The sequence below is a fragment of the Spermophilus citellus genome (genome assembly GCF_964194105.1).
Source record: "Spermophilus citellus genome assembly, chromosome: 2".
Lineage (NCBI taxonomy): Eukaryota > Metazoa > Chordata > Mammalia > Rodentia > Sciuridae > Spermophilus > Spermophilus citellus.
The window spans coordinates 169,524,684-169,547,213 of record NC_138183.1 but is presented as its reverse complement, the minus strand read 5'-3'; the positions used below and the strand labels follow the sequence as shown (position 1 = coordinate 169,547,213).

The window sequence follows — 22,530 nt, the reverse complement described above, 5'->3', positions numbered from 1 at the left end:
TTCAATGAGGAGGAACAAGAAAGAAAAACCAGACAATCCCTGAAGAGATATTAAAGTCCTGTAACACCCATTGCCTCATTATATGATTCTGTGTTATAATTCTAGGAGTGAGTTAAAGAAAGTCAAACTGGAAAACTTGTCATGCTTTATCTTCATATTGAAATCATTTTCTGGAAAAAAAAAGATAGTCTCTATCCCAAAGAATCAATGCATATGATGCTTACTACAAAAGTTAATGTGGGTCTGAGGCTATAGTTCAATGGTGGAGTGCTTGCCAAGCGTGTGTGAAGCACTGGGTTCCATCCTCAGAACCACATAAAAAATATATAAATGATAAGATAAAGGTATTGTGTCCATCTATAACTAAAAAAAATTAAAGAAAGTTAATTTGTATATTTTTAAATAAGGCTATTTTTCCCCAACAAAAGTAGAACTAGGATTATTCTTTGTTTTGTCTTGCTTCTTTGTAAAACACATACCTATTTTCCATAAATTGTAGAATTTTATACAAAATCCTAAAACATTCTCAAACAATGAATATCTTTCTAAGTATTATTTTGGCATCTTGTATTCACTCTTGATGAATTTAAGATCTGATTATAAATTCAACAAATAATTGTTGCCCCTTTCTTAGAAAAAAAATTATAGAAGGTTTCTATTAGACTATTTAATGCTAGTGATTTATCTTCTTCATATCCATCAAATATATTTTCTTGATTAGTTTTATGGTTTATCAGGTTAATAAACATTAAATTGAGACTCTAACTTACATTGCTGCAAAGTAGTATTTTAACATGGAATAATTAAATGATTTTTAAAAGTCTCTTATACAATTTATGTATAATGGGAGGAATGGCAGAACATTTTCAAGAAGCATTTCTCACCATGGAAACCTGATTTTAGAGACTTAGAATTCTGGAATATGTTTATTTATAGAAATTTGAACTCCACAATTTGCAAAACACTATTCTAAAATTCATGCATTTGATTGAAGTAGATCAAGAGAAGGAAAAAGATATACATTATGAGTTATGATTAGATTAGTAAGCAATAATATATCATCCCCTATGAGGCACTTTATTTTTATGAAGTTCTTTCCAAATTGTGCAAATGCAGCATAGTACAAAGGCAGGTAACTGAACCCAGTGCTATAATCCTCATACACACATGTGTTTCAGTACCTGTAATAGTCCCAGGCTAATCAAAATGGATGAGACAATTAATTTGTAGATTTCATTTTAGGCTAGAACACTTCATGTCCTCGTTATATTTTGATAGAGCCTACAAGTCTCTAATTTGGCAAGTCCATGCTTGGTTTCACACACCATCCTTAACATCACATATGATGAGGCCACAGATTGCATAGCAGGTGCTATAACCACCTCATGTTTATCTTCTCACTTTGAATGAAAAGTTTTTACCAGTCAAAAGATCAATATACAAAAAATATTGGTAAGAAATAAAATAACTATTTGATATGATTAAAATGCTGTATTATCTAGATTCTACACTGGCAACTTGTATGTGCGGTAAAGATAAAGAATGTGAGGGGTTTGAATATATAGAATTTAAACTGTGGTATTCAGAATTGGATGATATAGATTCATTAACAAGACTTTTCTGTCACTGCAAAACAAACAAAATACCTTGTCAGGATGATGATAGAAAAATAAATGTAAATTATAATAGTAGTGATTTTTAAAAATTTATGTTTGCCTTGCATCTGAATGCTGTGTTGTGTTGACAGATCTGGGAAATTTTAGTGGCCGGACAAGAAGTGCAGTCTCTGTGAGGGAAGGCCAGGGGGTTGTTCTGATGTGCTCTCCTCCGCCTCATTCACCAGGTACAGTAGGATCCCATTCTATATTGATGCTGCTCTGTTTTTCTTTGTTCATTCTTTTAGACAGTGTATTGACAGGGGAACATTCCAGGTGAAATGTGCATGGTTTTCTTGATATATATCACAGTACCAGATGATTAATTAAAGAACCTATACTCTACATACCATTGGTTATGAGTCTAAGCTCCTTATGATAAACTTGTTTTATTGCCATTCTAACTGTTGACTGTCACAGTGCTGCTTCTGCCTGCCATCAATGAGGAATATATTGCCTAGAGCACCAGGCAAGCAATAAACTGAGAGAATGAAAACTTTCAAAATCATTTGAAGTGCAAGTTGAGCTAACTGAATGTCAATGTGCATCTTGTTTCAGAAGATAAGCTGGATACTTGGTTGTTTATGATATTCTTTGCCATAATGGAACAAAAACTACTAAGTATTTTTTGAGTTTCAAACAAAACTAGGTTTTCTTTTTTCCCCTTTTATGCTTCAGGTCTTATAAAATCAGAGAAATAGGTAAGTACTTCCCAAAGCTTATGGAAAAAGAGTGCTAACCTATATTCTGATTATTTACCAACTCACAGCTAACCATATTCATCTGTTGAAATCCTATAGTTTGAGATCAGTACCTCTTCATACCTCAATATGGTTTTCCTATAGCACAACTTCAGAGTGGCCAACATCAATTAACTAGAAAGAAACATAAATAACAAAGCCCCAATCAACCACTGGAAAAAGAATCCAGGGTCCTGATATATCAGCAAGTTTTTGTTTTTTGTTTTTAGTGTGACAACCATTTTGTAGATTATATTATCCATTTATTAAAGGAATTCATTTAGAATTTTAGCATAGATAATTCTTAACAAAAATAACAAAAGAACCTACATTTATTTTCTTAAGAGTTCTCGCCCTTTAGCTGACCCTCTTTCTAATGTTCTATGTTGTTGTTAAGTGAAAGTAAAGTATACCACATTTCAATAAGAAAAAAATGTTTGAAAACATTTTGCTTTGATACTCAAAATCACAATTGGGAGTAATTTCTTAGTTGTACCTACCCAAATCCTATGTGTCAATTTAGTTATTCCAATTTTTTTGTGAGCAATTTGTGAGTTTACAATAAACACATAGTCTCACCTGCACCTAAATCCACATTTACTTTCTATGAAAGCGACGTATGTTTTAGCTTTTTATCTCATGAGATCGTAGTTTAGGAAAATCATCTAGATGATTTCTAATGTTGATTATTAGATTTGATTTGGAGAATATTATTAGAAGGATAACTGTTAGAGATTACAAAAAGGAGGAGGAGGAGAACACAGTGGGCTCTACAAAGAATGAATGAATTCATCAACAGACTGACAGGAGTTAACAACATGGAGAACAAGCAAGATCATCTGAGATAAAATCTACATTGCAATACTCTTTGAACTTGTCTTTAAACAAAAAGTAAAATGGGAGAGAATGATGTAGAAAGCAAAATTGTAAGATTACACATAGATAAAATATCCAATTGACAGGAAAAAACTATATGGAGATTTCTGGTAGGAAAATAATATAATTATTGCATATGTGATAAAATAAATATGAGCTAAGAATACACGTTAAAATTTTGAGATAATTATATGATTTCTCATTGAGATAAATATATGTAAGGCAAGATAACTGGTGATCTTAGTAACCTTAGATATTTGCTTTGTTATTACCAGTAGCTGTAATAACTGCAGTACTCACAAACATCCTTTTTATCAGACCAGTGCCTACTATATTTTGCTTACTCCTTGCAGTACCCTGATTCTAGGGGACCTTTAATTTCATTAGAATGAACAATTCATGAATACTGTCCTCTTTCATTATACTTTTTCCTCCTCTGATTCTCATTCTCTTTCAATTTTTATCATTTTCTTATATTCAACCTCAATTGTTTTTATTCTTTCTTTGCTTCATCACATTGACTTGATAGTTGGCAAAACCCTAATTCTAGTGTTTATCCAACTCTTATGTATATCCAACTCTTATGCCTGAACCTATTCAGTTTAATAATTGTTAAAAATATTAAAACACAACAACAAAATACTTACAATACAGACTAATCTCAATTTAAAAGCCAAACTGTAAACTTCAAGCATTCCTAATGCAGACAAGAAATTTCAAAAACATCTATTCCTTTTACTATACTTTTTCTAAATCTTCAACGTGTCTTATGCCTCCTTATTTTCAGCAGATAACTCTGCATCCTATTTTACTTTGGAAAAGAATCAGAAGATCCTTCTACAACACCTATTCACTGAAGCAAATGCCCAATAATATTAACAGCCATATTCTGTTCCCTTCTTTTCAGTATACTATGTATTGACACTTTTAAAGCCAGTTCCTCAACTTTTGTACAGTAGCTCATCTTCCTTTTTCCTACTTACAGAAATCACTTTAGCATGTCTCCCTTCCTTCTTTTGCATTATTACCAGAGATTTTTTTCTTCATTTTTGTATTATCCCCATCACCATGAAATATGCTGTGTTTTCCTTCATCTACAAACAAAATGAAGCAAAATTCTCTGGATCCATGTTCTCTTTTAGCCCCTACCTCAATTTTCTGCTCTCCTTTACAGTGAAGCTCCTGAAAACTTTTGCCAGTATAAACTCTATTCAATTCCCCATTCTCCTAATCCCATTCATATTCATAATCCCATTCATATTCATTCTCTCTCTCTCTCTCTCTCTCTCTCTCTCTCTCTCTCTCTCTCTCTATTTCTGCCCACCCCTCTCTCTCCAGCCTCTAGCCTCTCTCCATCACTCCACCTCCATACCTGTCTTGGAAAGATTTATTGAGATGCAATCATATCTCATAAAATTCACCCATTTTAGATGTGTAGTTAAATGATTTTTATTAAATGTAGACCGTTGTGCCACAATCCCCCCAAAAAAGTCTTAGAATAGTTCCATAATTGCAAAAAGTCTTTAAATCCCTCTCCCAATCATGTCTCTAAGTGATTACTGGTCCGCTTTCTGTCTGTAGTCTTTATCTTTTCTAGAAATTTTAGTCTCTCTCTCTCTCTCTCTCTCTCTCTCTCTCTCTCTCTCTCTCTCTGTATGTGTGTGTTCTTTTAGTGTATTTTTTTCTGAGATTCATCCATCATGGCATTTATTGATATTTTTACTTTATGTTGCTGATTAGTATTTCATTGTATGGACATGTGATATTCTGTTTATCCAAACACCAAAGGATGAATATTTGGATTTTTTTTTCCCCAATTCTCAAGTTGGTCATCTCTTTCTCTATAAAATGTCAAGATCATTGTACTGTCTTGTGTAGCTAATTTTAAAAAAAAGTCTTCATTCAGCTTAGAGTATCCCAGTCTGTTTCTCTCCTATCTTCTTCATTTCCTTTGCTAATTTTGTCTTCTTTTTTTTTAAATTGTTTAATATTATAGCCCCCCAAGCATCAGTCCTTTCATTTGTTTCCTTAATAAACCTTCATTCACTTAGTTCTTGTCTGATAATAAGGCTTGATATCCTCCAATGATAGGTCTGCAGCTGGGGCTCTGGCTTGTCTAGCACTATCCACTCAATATTTTCATCTTCATAGCTAACATGTACCTTAAGCTTAACTACATTTAAAACTAAACTTCTGGTTATATCTCCTCACAAACCTCCATTCTTATAGTTTTTTTTCACATCTATTAATATAAATATGATTTCTTATTTATCTAATTTATCTTCCAGGGCCTGATTACTAGTTCATTGACAACATCTTTTTACCCTGTCCTCGCATGGTAGAAGAGAACATGGGCTTCTTCTATGAGAGCATTAATCTCATTCATGAAGACTGCTTTCATAATTTATCATATTCTAAAGGAGATTTTCTCCTCATACCATTATTTGGGGAATTTGGATTTCAACAGAAGGAATGAGGAGGTACACTAACATTCAAACTTAGCAGGTGGCTTTTGGACCTGGGACTTACAGGAGGTAGTTCATTTTAAATGAGGGTGTGGCCTGCCTCCAAGGCCTTTGAAGTTGCTATTTCTTATGCCTGGATCCCCCTCTTCAAGGTATCTGAATGGCTTACTCTCTCACATCAGGTTTTCTTCAAATCTAAAACCATTCCTGACCTTGCTTTTGAGATTCCGCACTATTTTCCTCTATTTTTCCCTCTATTTTCCCTCTATTTTTTTCCCTCATACTATTTAAAATTACTTATTTAATTGTTCATTTTTATAACTTTTAGTTAGAATGTAATCCCATTAGGACAGAAATGTTGTACCCAGTGCCTAAGACAGTACCTTGCATAGTGTAGGAACTAAACAAATATTTATTGAGTGAATCTAATGCATAATATTCATGAAATATATGATTCCATTTATTTATGAGTCAAAGTTTAAACCAATAAATATAAGAAACTTTGAAAGACCAATAATAAAAACAGGGAAAAATTTATCAGGTTTGTAGTAGAAACCTTTCTTATTGTTTTACCTTTATACTATAATTGTTTTGTGAAGAAACATAACTATGGAACAGAAAAATGAAATGTGGTTCTTATCATTGACTTTGAAGAATAAAATGTGACATTTTTTATTTTGCCTAACCAACTACCAAAATCTGAAGGATTAGAATTTATTATTTGAGATCACAATCATATTGAGAAATGTGATTTGATTCTCATGCCTTACTTAATTAAAAAGAACTCTAAAAATATCTAGGAACTGTCAGGTCTAAAAGCTTGTTGAAGGGGAAGGGGAAGTAAGTAGGAGCCAGCCAGGGCTGAGTCCCTGATTGGTATTTGTGACCTAAGAAGTCAACTACTACGATGAAGTCAATAACTGCCTTTTTTGTTTGTTTTTGGTGGGTGAAATTAAATATTTCTATAGTCATAAATAACATAATTCATGAAAGAAATCTCAGATTAAAATTTATATTTCAGTCCAAAGAGTCATATAAATTATGATAGTGCACTTGTTTAACTGATTTGTAATTACATTTTGTTTTCTACTCTTGTTTTACTTTCTTCTTTCAAATTCAAGTTAGTTTATTATTTTACCTATAGAAATTTTATTACATGAAGTAAGGTCTTACAAGTAAAAATTTACTAATCTTTTTACCTTTGATAGTATATTATCTGTTCTTTCACGATATGAAACTTGCCATAATCCAATTTATATTTCCAATATTTATCTCAGTAGCCAACAGTAGGTATTCATTAAATGCATAGAAAATCAGTGAATGAGCATACTGATTCTAATAGTTGAGTTTATAGGGTTTTAGACACTTGATGTCTACTTTCTGATAAAGTTTATTCTAACTCATATTCATGACAAATATTTGGATCATTTAATATCACATATTCAGTTATTATTATTTCAAAATACATTATTATATTTTTGATTACTATTATTCAGTGAAAGCTATATAAAATGATACAGCAGATTATACATCAGAGATTAAATAATATTCTCTAAGATCTATTTCCTTATAGCTCTAATGGATCTAGAATGCATATTTCTTTTGAATAAAATGAAAAGCTAGGATTGAGTTATTCACTAACTTTCTCTTTTTGCATCTAAGGATTTCAATATTAATCCCTCTTAGCAACACAAATGAATGAAAACATTTTGATTGGATTCTGAGGTGGTTACTTATCTACCAGGAAGTAAAGACATTTTTTGTGATTGTTAAACACATCTGTTCAAAATGATACTTTGCTGCCAGAATAATACCTCTGTCAGTTTAATAATTATGAAATTCAGTGTTTAATCATATATAATGAAAAAGTCTGTAAAAAAAGTGTAGAAATAAACTTCATAAAAATCTATAACCACAAATGAAATTATTTTATGGTTTAGAGGCTATAACCATAGTACATTTTAAATCAAGAAGTCAGTACTTTATGTTTCAGTTAAAAAATATTTTTGTTTGTTTATTTATTTATTTATTTTGGTACTGGGAATTAAACCCAGGGGTGCTCAACTACTGAGCCACATCCCAGCCATTTTATTCTTTATTTTGAGATAAAGTTTTGCTAATTTACCTCTGACCTCGCTAAGTAGCTGATGCTGGCTTTGAATTTGCAATCCTCCTGCCTCAGCCTCCCAAGCTGCTGGGATTACAGATGTGCGTCACCACACCCAGTTTATATTTTGATTTCATTATATATAGAAGCATTTAAATCTTATACTGACATGGGACTTAAAATTCTTGAACAAAATATTAGGCTATAGGAAAAATAAAAACAAATGTAACATGTTACCATATAATCACATAATCTTTATAAAATATCTTAGAAATTATTTTTATCCTCATTGTGCCAATAAAAAATCTAATTTTCACAAAATTAAAAATTTTAAGCTGTCATACCTAGTAAATGATAGAATCAGAATGTCAGTCTTTGATAAAGCTAGTATTCTATTGGCATTGTGTTTGAAGAGATAGTAAAACATTTATAACATGAATACAAATCAATACTTTTAATGGGACTATCAACACCTCAAAAATTTTGTGTATTTAATTCTATTAAATACTTTTCATTCAACAATTATTTTCTGTGTCAGCATTTAATAGGTTTAGACTATTTATGCTTATTTCTGCCATCTTATTTTTCATTATTAGTCAGCTTTTTGTTGTTGTGACAAAATATCCAAGAAAAAAAATAAAGGAGGAAAGATTTGTTTTGGCTCATGATTTCAGAGGTTCTAGCCCATGATTTACTGACTCCATTGTTTTGGGCCTCAGGTGAGGCAGAACATCATAATTTAAAGATATAGCAGAATAAAAGAGCTCACCTCACGGCAACCAGGAAGGAGAGAGAGAGAGAGAAAGAGAAAGAGAACCAGTCACCAGTCAGTGGTTATGGATAAAATATATCCTTCAAAGACACACCTCAACGACTTTCATACTTTTTTTTTTTTTTTAAAGAGAGAGTGAGAGAGGAGAGAGGAGAGAGAGAGAGAGAATTTTTTTTTAATATTTATTTTTTAGTTCTCGGCGGACACAACATCTTTGTTGGTATGTGGTGCTGAGGATCGAACCCGGGCCGCACGCATGCCAGGCGAGCGCTCTACCGCTTGAGCCACATCCCCAGCCCGACTTTCATACTTCTGACTAGTCCTTATTTCCTAGGTTTCTACCCACAACCCAATATGCAGCTTCAATATACGAGCTTTTGGGGAACATTCCAGATTCAAACTATAACATGTTAATTATCCTATTTTTTAAAAAAATTCATTTGTCCTCTTCACTTTTATTCTTATATTTTGTGGTTGTTTTTGCTGCTTAATAGAAGGTTTTAAACTATATTTTTTTCACATGTCATTTCAATTTAATATTTTTCATTATTTTGGAAATTACACATAAAACTCAATAAACCTATATGATTTTTCTTTATTCATTCATTCATTAATAAAATGTGATTTAAAGAAGAAAGAGAACTCAAGTTTCTGGCTCTATGACTGTTCTCTATTAACTAAGAAATGAAGAAGTTGGTTTGGGAAGATTGGTTAAGTTTTGGATACATTATGTATTATGTACCTGTAGTTACCACAGAAAACTGGATACATGGAGGCAAGAGAAGAAAATTTTAAGCATAATTACCATAGAAGACTGATATGTAATTATAAGATTGATTAAGATCTCTTAAGAAGAATGTTTATAGTGTGATCACAGGAAATAAGCCAAATATATTTTTCTTTCTATAGTAAACACTGGGGGGAAAAAGAAAATTGTTTTGTTTCTAAGATACCAACCAGTTTGAATAGCTTCCATTTACTGGCAATTTGTGCATTTATGTGATGTAGTTTAAGCAGGTTTCTAACAATATGTAATCTTTCATTTTTCACCTCTAAATGATGGCAAAACTTAACTGTTTAGATGCAAAAGATTTATTGATTCTTTACGGACCTTATTGTATTTATCAAACCTCAAAAGTTAATGCACCTTCTGGCTGCCCAGAACACAAGAGCTCTAAGGTTATGAAAAGAAAAGAGCTTATATCATCAAGAAAAAGTGGGCAGAAAAAAAATACTTAGCATATATATTGTTCACAAAGAACATTACTAAGTCCTGAGACAAGGAATAAAAAGAACACAGAGGATGCAAACATTGACCCAAAAAGCTGAACATTGCGTAGGCAAAATATCAGAATATATAAAGCTTTTTTGTAGCCAGAGAGAAAGAATAAAAGACTTAGGCTGATGAAATTTATAATTTTCTTTATTTTAGTGCCTAAATCCCTAATTTATTCTCAATCTGACTAGTCTAGTATGATTTTGTATTCATGATCCTGTGACATTATTTGGAATTGAGTTTCAGGCAAACTAAGTCCCCAGTCATGGGTATATCGGCCTCCCCACAAATGTGAATCCATAGACTTGGTTCCAGTTCTCTCTGCCTTCAGTCACAGACAGAACTGTGGTGGCACCAGTGTCCTGCATAAAGAATACAAGAGGGTCTCAGAGTGAAGAAAGTTAAAATCATGGTAACTGGTTAAATAAGAAACAACAAGAAAACTGGATTAGAGCATTTTGTAAAGATTTACAAAGTAAACTTATTTTATTTCTGCATGTATGTTTTGAGCCATTATAAAATATAGCTGTATTCAGAAAGTAATGAGCTATAGCAAACTATGTCTGAGCATACAGTGAATGAAGTAGCATAATACATTTGGTTGCACCTTTAACAACTCTTTGTTGCAAAATAACATAATTTCTTCAGTTCAGAAAAATAATCAAACAGCAATAGACACTGAATGTCTGAATGCCTTTATTTTTTTCCTAGATGCTAAGTCTAAGCAATCCCTCATTCCCTATGACCTTAAAACTTTTTTTCTATGAAGTATTAGAGTGCAGCTTGCATCTGAACTATAGTGTTTTAGTTGAACATTCCTGTCAAAGGGGGACGAAAGAGATTTTTTTTTCTTTGAATTAAAAATATTTTTTACCTTGACCTAATTTAAAACAGGTAGACAGGTTCATCAGTCACAAATCCATTGCAGAGCCAGATTGTGTATAATAAGTAAACAAATCCAGATAATACAAGCAATGGCTCTATAGATATTATGATGAAGAAAAGCAAGACAGTTTTTTTTTTTTTTAAGATGGACACAATACCTTTAATTATTTCATTTAATTTTTATGTGGTACTGAGGATTGAACCCAGTGCCTCACATGTTTGAGGCAGGTGCTCTACTGCTGTGCTAGAACCCCAGCCCCAGATAGTTAGCTTTTGTGTCATAATCTTACCATGATAGTTCACCTGGCATTTGGACTCAGACAGCCAGGGATTCTCATCTTGGACTTGACACTTAATATTGGCTTTGTTTCTCAAAACTTTTCTTACCTGTAAGGGGAACAATGAAAGCTAATAGCACAGGATAGTTGTGAAAATTAAGAGGTAGTTCATGTAGGGCAATTAGCCCAATGCTTGAAGGAAAGTTAGCATTAGATTCAATTTTATCTTGAAGATCTGTCTTCCAGAATCCTCTTTAAAATGCAAATGCTTTAAAGAAAGGTGATACTTTAAATCATTATCTGCTAACACTAATTACTAGTTGGCAGTTATGAATTGACATCAAGTTGACAATAAGGCAACTGGAAGTTGAATGAAACTTGAAAATGTGAATCTGAACATTTGAGAAGAGATAAAGATTAAGTAAAGGGCAAAGAGCCCTGACAGTAAGGACACCAGGTATCATTGTGATCTTTAGAGAACCTCTTTATACTAGGATAATTAGTGTCCAAAAATCTTCCCTCAAAGCCAACATATATAAGATAAAAATAAACAAAATCATAGACATGAAAATATTTTGGTTGATACTTTTAATTTAAAAATGAAATTTTATTTTCTAAAAATCTATCTCATAATTTAAAATGATATAATAACTACAATAATAAAAAAGGAAATATTTTTTATCATCCTTCATTCCACAAAGTAGTAAGATAGGATTGACACTTCATGCTTCATATTTAACTTTTGTACCAAGGTACGAAAGGTGATTTTCCCAAAAGTATTTGAGGAGTTCACCAATTTCCTCAAGGGCTCTCTTAATTATTTATTCCAAATTACTATATGTTGAATGACATAAGATCTTCTTTCCTGTAGAGTTTCTTGTTACTTATCAGATTTCTTAGTAACATTGCTCTGATGATTGAAGCTATTTTCTAAAAGTACTTTATTAACTTCTTGAAATCCACAACTTTTGCAAGATTTGCAGTTTCACTTTGCAATATACTAGTGCAATATTCTCTTATATGTTATAAATAACTGAATGACCCAAAAGAAACTGGTTAAATGGAAAAAGAGATTCGGTGAAGCGTATTTGTAAAGTGACCAATTCATTTGTCATTATGTGATTATGATTTTTTCTTCTTTAAAAAAATTTTTAATCGAGGACTTGATTTATATTGGACACAATGAACTGTATTTTTAAGTTCATCCTAAAGTAGGCCATTTCAGGATAAAAAGAATGAAAGGAAATTAATAGTTTATATTTTTGACATGTATCTTATTTTTATTTATTAAGCTTTTTAAAAATTTTTTTACAAGGACACAATACCTTTATTTTTTTTACAAGGACACAATATCTTTATTTATTTTTATGTGGTTGAGAATTCAACCCAGTCCGTCACATGTGCAAGGCAAGGGCTCTGCCACTGAGCCACAAACCCAGTCCCTTAGTTTTAATTTTATCTTTGCTTTATGAATTTAATATTATTGCCTCCATATTATAAATGGGGATAGTCATGCGGAGAGCAACTTACCGAAGTCTACCTAATAAATAAAAAGATTCAGTCCTGTGTGATTCAAAGTCTTTTGTCCTTTCTGATTATATAATATGGTTTTTCTACATATCATATTATAATTTTACTGAAAATCCTGTTTTGTGTACATACAAGCTACCTGTCAACATGTTTGTTGTAACAATTCAAATGAATAAGGAATTTCATCATTTATTTTGATTGACTTGACCAAATTGTTAACACTTAACACTGCTAAATCAAGGATATAACAGTATGTAAAGGTAAATAAATAGATATAAATCTTAATACTTTTACCAGTTAAAATAATACTGTGCACAAGTGTCACTTTTAGCAATTATTCAGAAGCTAGACAGGATAGCTAAAGAAAAAAAGGATACTGAATGAAAAAACAGAGAAATACAGGGATAATTTAGTTTTCTTATACATGTTTGCCTATGTGGATATAAAATAATAGGAGTCTTATACCCTCAATTTAACCAGAAAGAGTACTTCAATCCAAATTGTACTGTCCCTTGATGCTTTTGTAACAAGCGTTCTAATTAGTTGTTTGCCTAGACTTAGTAGTTATCAAACAATATATTTTTACATTGTTTTAAAATCTTTACAGGTCAGTTTTAAAATACGTCTTATTTTCCTCTTGTGCTCTATTTTGTTATAATACATTCTTTAGCTGTCACTTCAAAGGAAAACGCAATGTGTTTTGGACTCTGGTGTTTTTACTAGCTAACAAAATTTGTACATGGAAAACTAAATATTACAAAGCAAACCTTTCAACCTGGAACTTGTTTTAGAATATTTAGACACAGCAAAAGGGAAAAGATTGAGAACATTTTAATAGCCCTTTTTTCATGTCTTAGTTTGATGTGGGATTTTACCATAGAGTGAATCAGATTTATTCAATTGTTTTTAGTGCTGGATTTGACCATATTCCTAACTCCTTAATATAGCCTATTTTTTCCTCTTATGAAGTACCCTACAAGAAGATAGTAGATGATAATGGGCTAGGGGAGCAATCCACTCACTCATTTCGTTTTTGGCTCACATACTTGGAATAGCTAGTATTTTTCTGTTGCATTGTTGTGGAACTCCACTTGCATTTGACATGGCCATGGTGGCCAAACATCCAGTCAATTAGTGTGGTGGAGTGCCACCAAGGTGACTTGAAACAATGAGTTTTTACTCCAGAAAGCCTCATATTTTCTAAAAACTGTAACACTTCTCTGTTCTGTGGTACGAGGTACCAAAGAAATTATTTTCTCATCAACTGTGATCCAGTAAGGGAAGATACTAAAAAACAAACAAAAAACCCACACATAATTAGTTAACTAGTTAAATGTGAATTCTGACTAATATTTGCTAGAATGTTGTTTACAAGGAAACTGTGAAAAGTTAGCAAGAGTTTCTTCCCTTGAAGATTAGAAACCTAGCTTATATAACACTTTAAAATAGGATATTGGTATTATTTTTCTCAAATTTCTTAGGTAGATAGTACAATAGACTTTTGACAGAAACAGAGCAGCCACATTGATTTAGAAAAAGAAAAGCAAGTAAACAGCAGCAGGTTCTGGCTTTAAATGAAGTTTTATTAACATTGGAAATAATAGAATCGACAATGCCACAGACCAGTTCTTTTCTTTCTTCTTTAAGACATTGTACTAGTCTATTTCCCCATTTTACTTAGCTCACTGGACTAAGAATAATCCCTTCAAAGTTAAATTCCTCTCAATAAGGGGTTCGTAATTTTTTTCTGAAAATGTGTTGGTAATAAATATGTTTGGCTTTGTGAATCACAGTGTCTGTCACAGCTTCTCAACTCTACCATTGTAGTATGAAACAACCCAAACAACATGTGAATGAAAAAATACCTCTGTTAAAGAAAAGCTTTATCTATTTCTACAAGAAATGCTGTTGGGATTTTGATTGGTATTGCATTAAACCTATAGAGAACTTTTGGTAATATCGCCATTTTGATAATGTTAGTTCTGCCTATCCATGAACAGGGTATATTTTTCCATCTTCTAAGATCTTCTTCTACTTCTCTCTTTAGGGTTCTGTAGTTTTCATTGTATAAATCTTTCACCTCTTTTGTTAGGTTGATTCCCAAGTATTTTATTTTTTTTGAGGATATTGTGAATGGAGTGTTTTTCCTCATTTCTGTTTCAGAAGTTTTGTCGCTGATATACAGAAATGCCTTTGATTTGTGCGTGTTGATTTTATATCCTGCCACTTTGCTGAATTCATTTATTAGTTCTAGTAGTTTCTTTGTAGATCCTTTTGGGTCTTCTAGTTATAGAATCATGTGGTCCGCAAATAGTGATAATTTAATTTCTTCTTTTCCTATTTTTATGCCTTTAATTTCTTTTGTCTGTCTAATTGCTCTGGCTAGTATTTCAAGGACTAAATTAAATAGAAGTGGTGAGAGAGGGTATCCCTGTCTTGTTCCAGATTTTAGAGGGAATGCCTTCAACTTTTGTCCATTCAAAATGATGCTAGCCTGAGGCTTAGCATAGATAGCTTACGGCATTTCTTGTAGAAATAGATAAAGCAATAATGAAATTCATATGGAAAAATAAAAGACCCAGAATAGCAAAAGCAATTCTAAGCAGGAAGTGTGAATCAGGCGGTATAGCGATACCAGATTTCAAACTATATTACAGAGCAATAGTGACAAAAACAGCATGGTACTGGTACCAAAACAGGCAGGTGGACCAATAGTATAGAATAGAGGACACAGAGACTAATCCACAAAGTTACAACTATCTTATATTTGATAAAGGGGCTAAAAGCATGCAATCGAGGAAGGATAGCATCTTCAACAAATGGTGTTGGGAAAACTGGAAATCCATATGCAACAAAATGAAACTGAATCCCTTTCTCTCGCCATGCACAAAAGTTAACTCAAAATGGATCAAGGAGATTGACATCAAATCAGAGACTCTGCGTCTGATAGAAGAAAAAGTTGGCTCTGATCTACATATTGTGGGGTCGGGCTCCAAATTCCTTAATAGGACACCCATAGCACAAGAGTTAACAACTAGAATCAACAAATGGGACTTTCTTAAACTGAAAAGTTTTTTCTCAGCAAGAGAAACAATGAGAGGTAAATAGGGAGCCTACATCCTGGGAACAAATTTTCACTCCTCACACTTCAGATAGAGCCCTAATATCCAGAGTATACAAAGAACTCAAAAAATTAGACAATAAGATAACAAATAACCCAATCAACAAATGGGCCAAGGACCTGAACAGACACTTCTCAGAGGAGGATATACAATCAATCAACAAGTACATGAAAAAATGCTCTCCATCTCTAGCAGTCAGAGAAATGCAAATCAAAACCACCCTAAGATACCATCTCACCCCAGTAAGATTGGCAGCCATTAGGAAGTCAAACAACAAGTGCTGGCGAGGATGTGGGGAAAAGGTACACTTGTACATTGTTGGTGGGACTGCAAATTGGTGAGGCCAATTTGGAAAGCAGTATGGAGATTCCTGGGAAAGCTGGGAATGGAACCACCATCTGACCCTGCTATTGCCCTTCTTGGACTATTCCCTGAAGACCTTAAAAGAGCATGCTACAGGGATACTGCCACATCGATGTTCATAGCAGCACAATTCACAATAGCTAGACTGTGGAACCAACCCAGATGCCCTTCAATAGATGAATGGATAAAAAAAAAATGTGGCATTTGTACACAATGGAGTACTACACAGCAATAAAAAATGACAAAATCATAGAATTTGCAGGGAAATGGATGGCACTAGAGCAGATTATGCTTAGTGAAGCTAGCCAATCCCTAAAAAACAAATACCAAATGTCTTCTTTGATATAATGAGAGCAACTATGAACAGAGTAGGGAGGAAGAGTAGGAAGAAAAGAGTAACATTAAACAGAGACATGAGATGGGAGGGAAAGGGAGAGAAAAGGGAAATTGCATGGAAATGAAGGGAGACCCTCATTGCTATACAAAATTACATATAAGAGGTTGTGAGGGGAATGGGAAAATAAACAAGGAGAGAAATGAATTACAGTAGATGGGGTAGAGAGAGAAGATGGGATGGGAGGGGAGGGGAGGGGGGATAGTAGGGGATAGGAAAGGTAGCAGAATACAAGAGTCACTAATATGGCAGTATGTAAAAATGTGGATATGTAACCGACGTGATTCTGCAATCTGCATTTGGGGTAAAATTGGGAGTTCATAACCCACTTGAATCTAATGTATGAAATATGATATGTCAAGAGCTTTGTAATGTTGTGAACAACCAATAAAAAAATAAAATTAAAAAAAGGAAAAGAAAAGCTTTATTTATACCTAGCAGTATTTGAATTTCATATACTTTTCACCCTTTAAATGTTTTTTTTTTTTTTTTTAATTTAGAAAGTTGAAATCCATTCCTAACTCTGAAGCCATTAAAAAGGTAGGCAGAAAACAAGATTTGGCCTATTGCTATGATATGCTGACCCCGTTCTTAATCCGAGTCTCCTTAATCCTGGATCTGTGTTGTTAAGAGGCTTTCTTAATAAGGCCAGGTATTTTTTCCTAATTCATCATAACCCTTCCCTTTCTTTGTAATACTTTTGTGTGATACAAGCAGGGAATAAGCATACATTATTTATCACCTTTTTGTTGTACATGACCAATACCCAGCTCAAAATCACTTAATCTTATTCTAAACAGGCTCTAAATTGACATCAGACCTGGGAAGTTCCAGGAATTAAACAGATAGAAGGAAAAAACTCTATCCTTCTGAGTCTGCTGTCACTACATGTTGGTTATATTTATCTCATTACAAATATACTTTTTTTCTTTTTCTTTTTTCTTTTCCTTTCTTCTTTTTTTTTGTGGGGGGGGGAGGCTGCCTGAGTTTGGGGAAAAGGAATGTGTGGAGAGGAAAGGAGGTAGTTACCATTTCACCTGACTACCCTAGAAGAAAGATAGAACTTATCTCTTAAGAAATCTATTATAAAAATTTTTGGCAAATACTATTAATTTTGGTATGTTAATTATCACATTATATTTTTCTCATTTTTATCAAGAGAGGGAAAATGATGTTTTTAAGTTCTTTGGTTATACACTGTGGAGTGGGATAGCTGGGTCAAATGGTGTTTCCATTCCCGGTTTTCCACAGATTCTCCATATTGCTTTCCAGATTGGCTGCAACCATACCAACAATGTGCTAATGTGCCTTTTCTCCCACATCCTCGCCAGTACTTATGGTTGTTTGTATTCTTAATTGCTGCCATTCTGACTGGAGTGAGATGAAATCTTAGAGTAGTTTTGATTTGCATTTCTCTAATTGCTAGAGATGTTGAACATTTTTTCATGTATTTGTTGATTGATTGTATATCTTCTAAGAAGTGTCCAGTTTCTTGGCCCATTTATTGATTGGGTTATTTTTTTTTTAGTGTTTAAAATTTTTGAGTTCTTTATATATTTTAGAGATTAGTTCTCTCTCTGATGTGGATGTGGTAAAATTTATTCCCAAATTGTAGGCTCTCTGTTCACCACACTGATTGTTTCATTCGCTAAGGATTAGAGCAAACATTTGGCATTTGCTTTGGGGGGATTGGCTAACTTCACTTAGCATTATATTCTCCAACTCCGTCCATTTACCTGCAAATGCCATGATTTTATTCTCTTTTAATGCTGAATAATATTCCATTGTGTATATATACCACGTTTTCTTTATCCATTCATCTACTGAAGGGCATTCCTGTATTGTAAGAATTAATATCAAGAATCAATAAATGGGATAGATTCAAAGGGGAGAAGGGAAGGGAAACAATGGCCAAGAGTTACATTTAAAGGTCAAACTGAATAGGACAGCCCAGCAAAAAGAAAGAAACCATTGATTGTAGCATCACACCCTATGTGCAGTCTTACATATATATCTAGGGTAATAATATGCATCTCATTCCATCATCTTTCCTGCCCCCATGCACACTCACCAGTCTCCCTCCACTTTACCCAATCAAAGTTCCTCCATTTTTTCCACCCCCCCCCCCCCCCCCCCGCATTATGGATCAGCATCCACTTATCAGAGAGAACACTCAGCCTTTGGATTTGGGGCATTCGCTTACTTTGCATGATATTTTACAACTCCATCCATTTACCTGCAAATGCCATAATTCTATTCTCTTTTTTTTAACTATTCTTTTTTTAAAAAATTTTATTGTTGGTTGTTCAAAACATTACATAGTTCTTGACATATCTTATTTCACACTTTGATTCAAAATGTTATGTAATATTTTATTGTGTATATATGCCACAGTTTCTTTATCCATTCATCTATTGAAGGACATCTAGGTTGCTTCCACTCTTTAGCTATTGTGAATTGTTCTGCTGTAAACATTGATGTGGCTGTGTTACTAAAGTATGCTGATTTTAAGTCCTTTGGGTATAGACCAATGAGTGGGATAGCTGGGTCAAATGGTGGTTCCATTCTCAGTTTTCTAAGAAATCTCCATACTGCTTTCCAGATTGGTTGTACCTATTTACATTCTCACTAGCTATCTATGAGTGTGCCTTTTCCCTCACATCCTCACCAACACTTATTGTTGTTTGTATTCTTGATAACTGCCATTTTGACTGGAGTGAGATGAAATCTTTGTGTTTTTTTGATTTGCATTTCTCTAATTGCTAGTGATGACGAGCATTTTTTTTTCATATATTTGTTGACTAAATGTATACCTTCTGAGAAGTATCTGTTCAGATCCCTAGTCCATTTATTAATTGGGTTGTTTGGTTGTTTGGGTTGTTTGCTGTTTTGTTACTATTGCTTTGTAGTATAGTTTAAGGTCTGGTATTGTGATGCTTCCTGCTTCACTCTTCTTGCTAAGGATTGCTTTGGCTATTCTATGTCTCCTATTTTTCCAAATGAATTTAAAGATTGCTTTTTCTATTTCTATAATGAATGATATTGGGATTTTAATCTGAATTGTATTGAATCATATAGTACTTTGCGTAGTATGTTCATTTTGACAATATTAATTTTGCCTAACCAAGATCATAGGAGATATTTCCATCTTCTAAGGTCTTCTTCAATTTATTTCTTTAGTATCCTGTAGTTTTCATTGTAGAGGTCTTTCACCGCTTTTGTTAAGTTGATTCCCAAGTTTATTGTTTGTTTGTTTGTTTGTTTGTTTTTTGGTTTTTTGAGGCTATTGTGAATGAAGGTAATTTTTCTAATTTCTCTTTCAAGAATCCATCACTGATGTATAGAAGTGCATTTGATTTATGGGTATTGATTTTATATCCTGCTACTTTGCTGAATTCATTAATTCTAGAAATTTTCTGATGGAGTTTTTTGGGTCTTCTAAGTATAGAATCTTGTTGTCAGCAAATAATGATAGTTTGATTTCTTTTCCTATCTGATTCCTTTAATTTATTTTGTCTTTCTAATTACTGTGGCTAGAGTTTCAAGGACAATGTTGAATAGTTTGAATCCATACACTTACTAATTCTTGATTTTATTTCTTGTGCTTTAGGAGTACATCCCTGTCTTGTTCCAGTATTTAGAGGAAATGCTTCCAATTATTTCACCATTTAGAATGATGTTGGCCTTGAATTTAGCATAGATAGCTTTTACAATATTGAGGAATGTTCCTACTATTTCTCATTTTTCTAGTATTTTGAACATTAAAGGGTGCTGTATTTTGTCAAAAGCTTTCTCTGCATCAATTGACATAATTATATGATTATTTAAGTCTATTGATGTGATGAATTATGTTTATTGATTTCCATATGCTGAACAAATCTTGCATCCTTGGAATGAACTCTGCTTGATCATGGTGCAATAATTTTTAAATATGTTTTTGTATGTAATTTGCCAGAATTTAATTGAATTTTTGTTTCGATGTTCATCAGGGATATTGGTCTGAAATTTTCTTTCCTTGATGTGTCTCTGCTTGGTTTTGGTATTAGGATGATACTAGCTTCGTAGAATGAGTTTGGAAAGGTTTCTTCCTTTTCTATTTAATGGAATAAGTTGAGGAGTATTGGTATTAATTCTTCCTTGTAGGTCTTGTAGAACTCAACTGTAAATCTTTCTGGTATCAGGCTTTTCTTGGTTGGTACGCATTTGATGGCGTCTTCTATTTCCTTGCTTAAAATTGATCTGTTTAAATTGTGTATGTCTCTTGACTCAGTTTGGGTTGATCACATGTCTCTAGAAATTTGTCAGTTTCTAATTTTCAAAATAGTTTCTGATTGTCTTCTGTATTTCAATAGTGTCTGATATGATATTTCCTTCTTCATTGCAAATTGTAGTAATTTGAGTTTTCTTCCTCCTCCTTTCTATTGGAGTCGCTAAGAGTTTGTCAATTTTATTTACTATTTCAAAGAAACATCTATTTGAATTGTTTCTTTAGTTTCAGTTTCATTGATTTCCACCCTGATTTTAATTATTTCCTGTCTTCTTCTGCTTTTGGTATTGGTTTGTTATTTTTTTCTAGGGCTTTAAGCTATAATGTCAGGTCATTTATTTGTTGGCTTTTTCTTCTTTTAATGATTGAACTCCAGTCAATGAACTTTCCTCTTAGCATTGCTTTCATAGTGTCCCAGAGATTTTGATAAATTGTATCACAGTTCTCATTAACCTCGAAGAATTTTTATCTCCTCCCTGTTGTCTCCTGTTATCCATGCATCATTTAATAGCATATTGTTTAGTTTTCAGGTGTTGGTGTAACTTCTCTTTTTAATTTTATCATTGATTTCTAATTTCATTCCATTCTGGTCGAATATAATGCAGGGTAGAATCTCCATTTTTTTTTTTTTTTTGTATTTGCTAAGACTTGCTTTGTGGCATAACATAAGGAGAAGGATCCATGTGCTACTGAGAAGAAAGTGTATTCAATCATTGATGGATGGAATATTCTATATATGTCTGTTAAGTTCAAATTATTGATTGTATTATTGAGTTATGTAGTTTCTTTGTTTAGTTTTATGTTGGAAGATCTATTGAGTGGTGAGAGAAGTATATTAAAGTCACCCAGAATTATTGTGTTGTTGTCTATTTGGTTCTTATATTTGAGAAGTGTTTCTTTGATATACATAGATGCCCCATTGTTTGAGGCATAGATATTTATGATTATTATTTCTTGTTGATGTATAGATCCCTTAAGCAGTATGAAATGTTCTTCTTTATCCCTTTTCACTAGCTTTGGTTTGAAGTCCACTTTATCTGATATGAGGTTGGAAACCCCTGCTTGTTTACGAGGTCCATGTGAGTGGTATGTTTTTTTCCCACCTTCATTCTGTGGATGTCATTTCCTGTGAGATGAGTCTCTTGAAGGCAGCATATTGTTGGGTCTTTTTGTTTTAATCCAAACTATCAGTCTTCATTTTTAATTGAAGAGTTTAGGCTATTGACATTCAGAGTTATTCTTGAAATATGATTTGTATTTCTGGATATTTTGGTTTATTTTTTGTTTGTTTGTTTTTAACTTAACTTGGTCTCTCCTTTGATTAGCCTTTCCTTTAGTATAGTTCCTCCCTTTGCTTATTTTCATTGTTGTTTTTTATTTCCTCCTCCTGGAATATTTTGCTGAGAATGCTCTGTAGTGGGGGCTTTCTCACTAAATTTTTTAACTTTTGTTTATTATGAAAGGTTTTCATTTCATCCTCAAATCTGAAGCTTAATTTTGCTGGATGTAAGATTCTTGTTTGGCATCCATTTTCTTTCAGGGCTTGGTATATGTTGTTTCAGGATCTCCTGACTTTGAAGGTCTGGGTTGAAAAATCTGCTGAGATACAAATTGGTCTTCCCCTATATGTGATCTGATTCCTCTCTCTTGTGGCCTTTAAGATTCTATCCTTATTCTGTATGCTAGGCATCTTCATTATAATGTACCTTGGTTTAGATCTGTTGTAATTTTGTACATTTGGTGTCCTGTAAGCCTCTTGTATTTGATTTTCCAATTCATTATTCATGTTTGGGAAATTTT

At 32.9% G+C, this 22,530-nt stretch overlaps 1 protein-coding gene across 3 annotated transcripts in view; it reads left to right on the top strand.

Annotated features, from left to right (window-relative positions):
• CNTN5 (contactin 5) overlaps positions 1 to 22,530 on the top strand; it is a gene marked incomplete at both ends in the record, with an annotated part of 738,975 nt that overhangs the window by 320,939 nt on the left and 395,506 nt on the right. For 2 of the 3 annotated variants that reach the window (XM_081281777.1, XM_081281776.1), the window contains one exon: positions 1,748 to 1,843. The exons of the other annotated variant lie outside the window; for it this stretch is intronic. In XM_081281777.1, the coding sequence (XP_081137903.1) occupies positions 1,748 to 1,843 (96 nt within the window). The remainder of the gene's footprint in view (positions 1 to 1,747; positions 1,844 to 22,530) is intronic. 3 annotated transcript variants of the gene reach the window in all.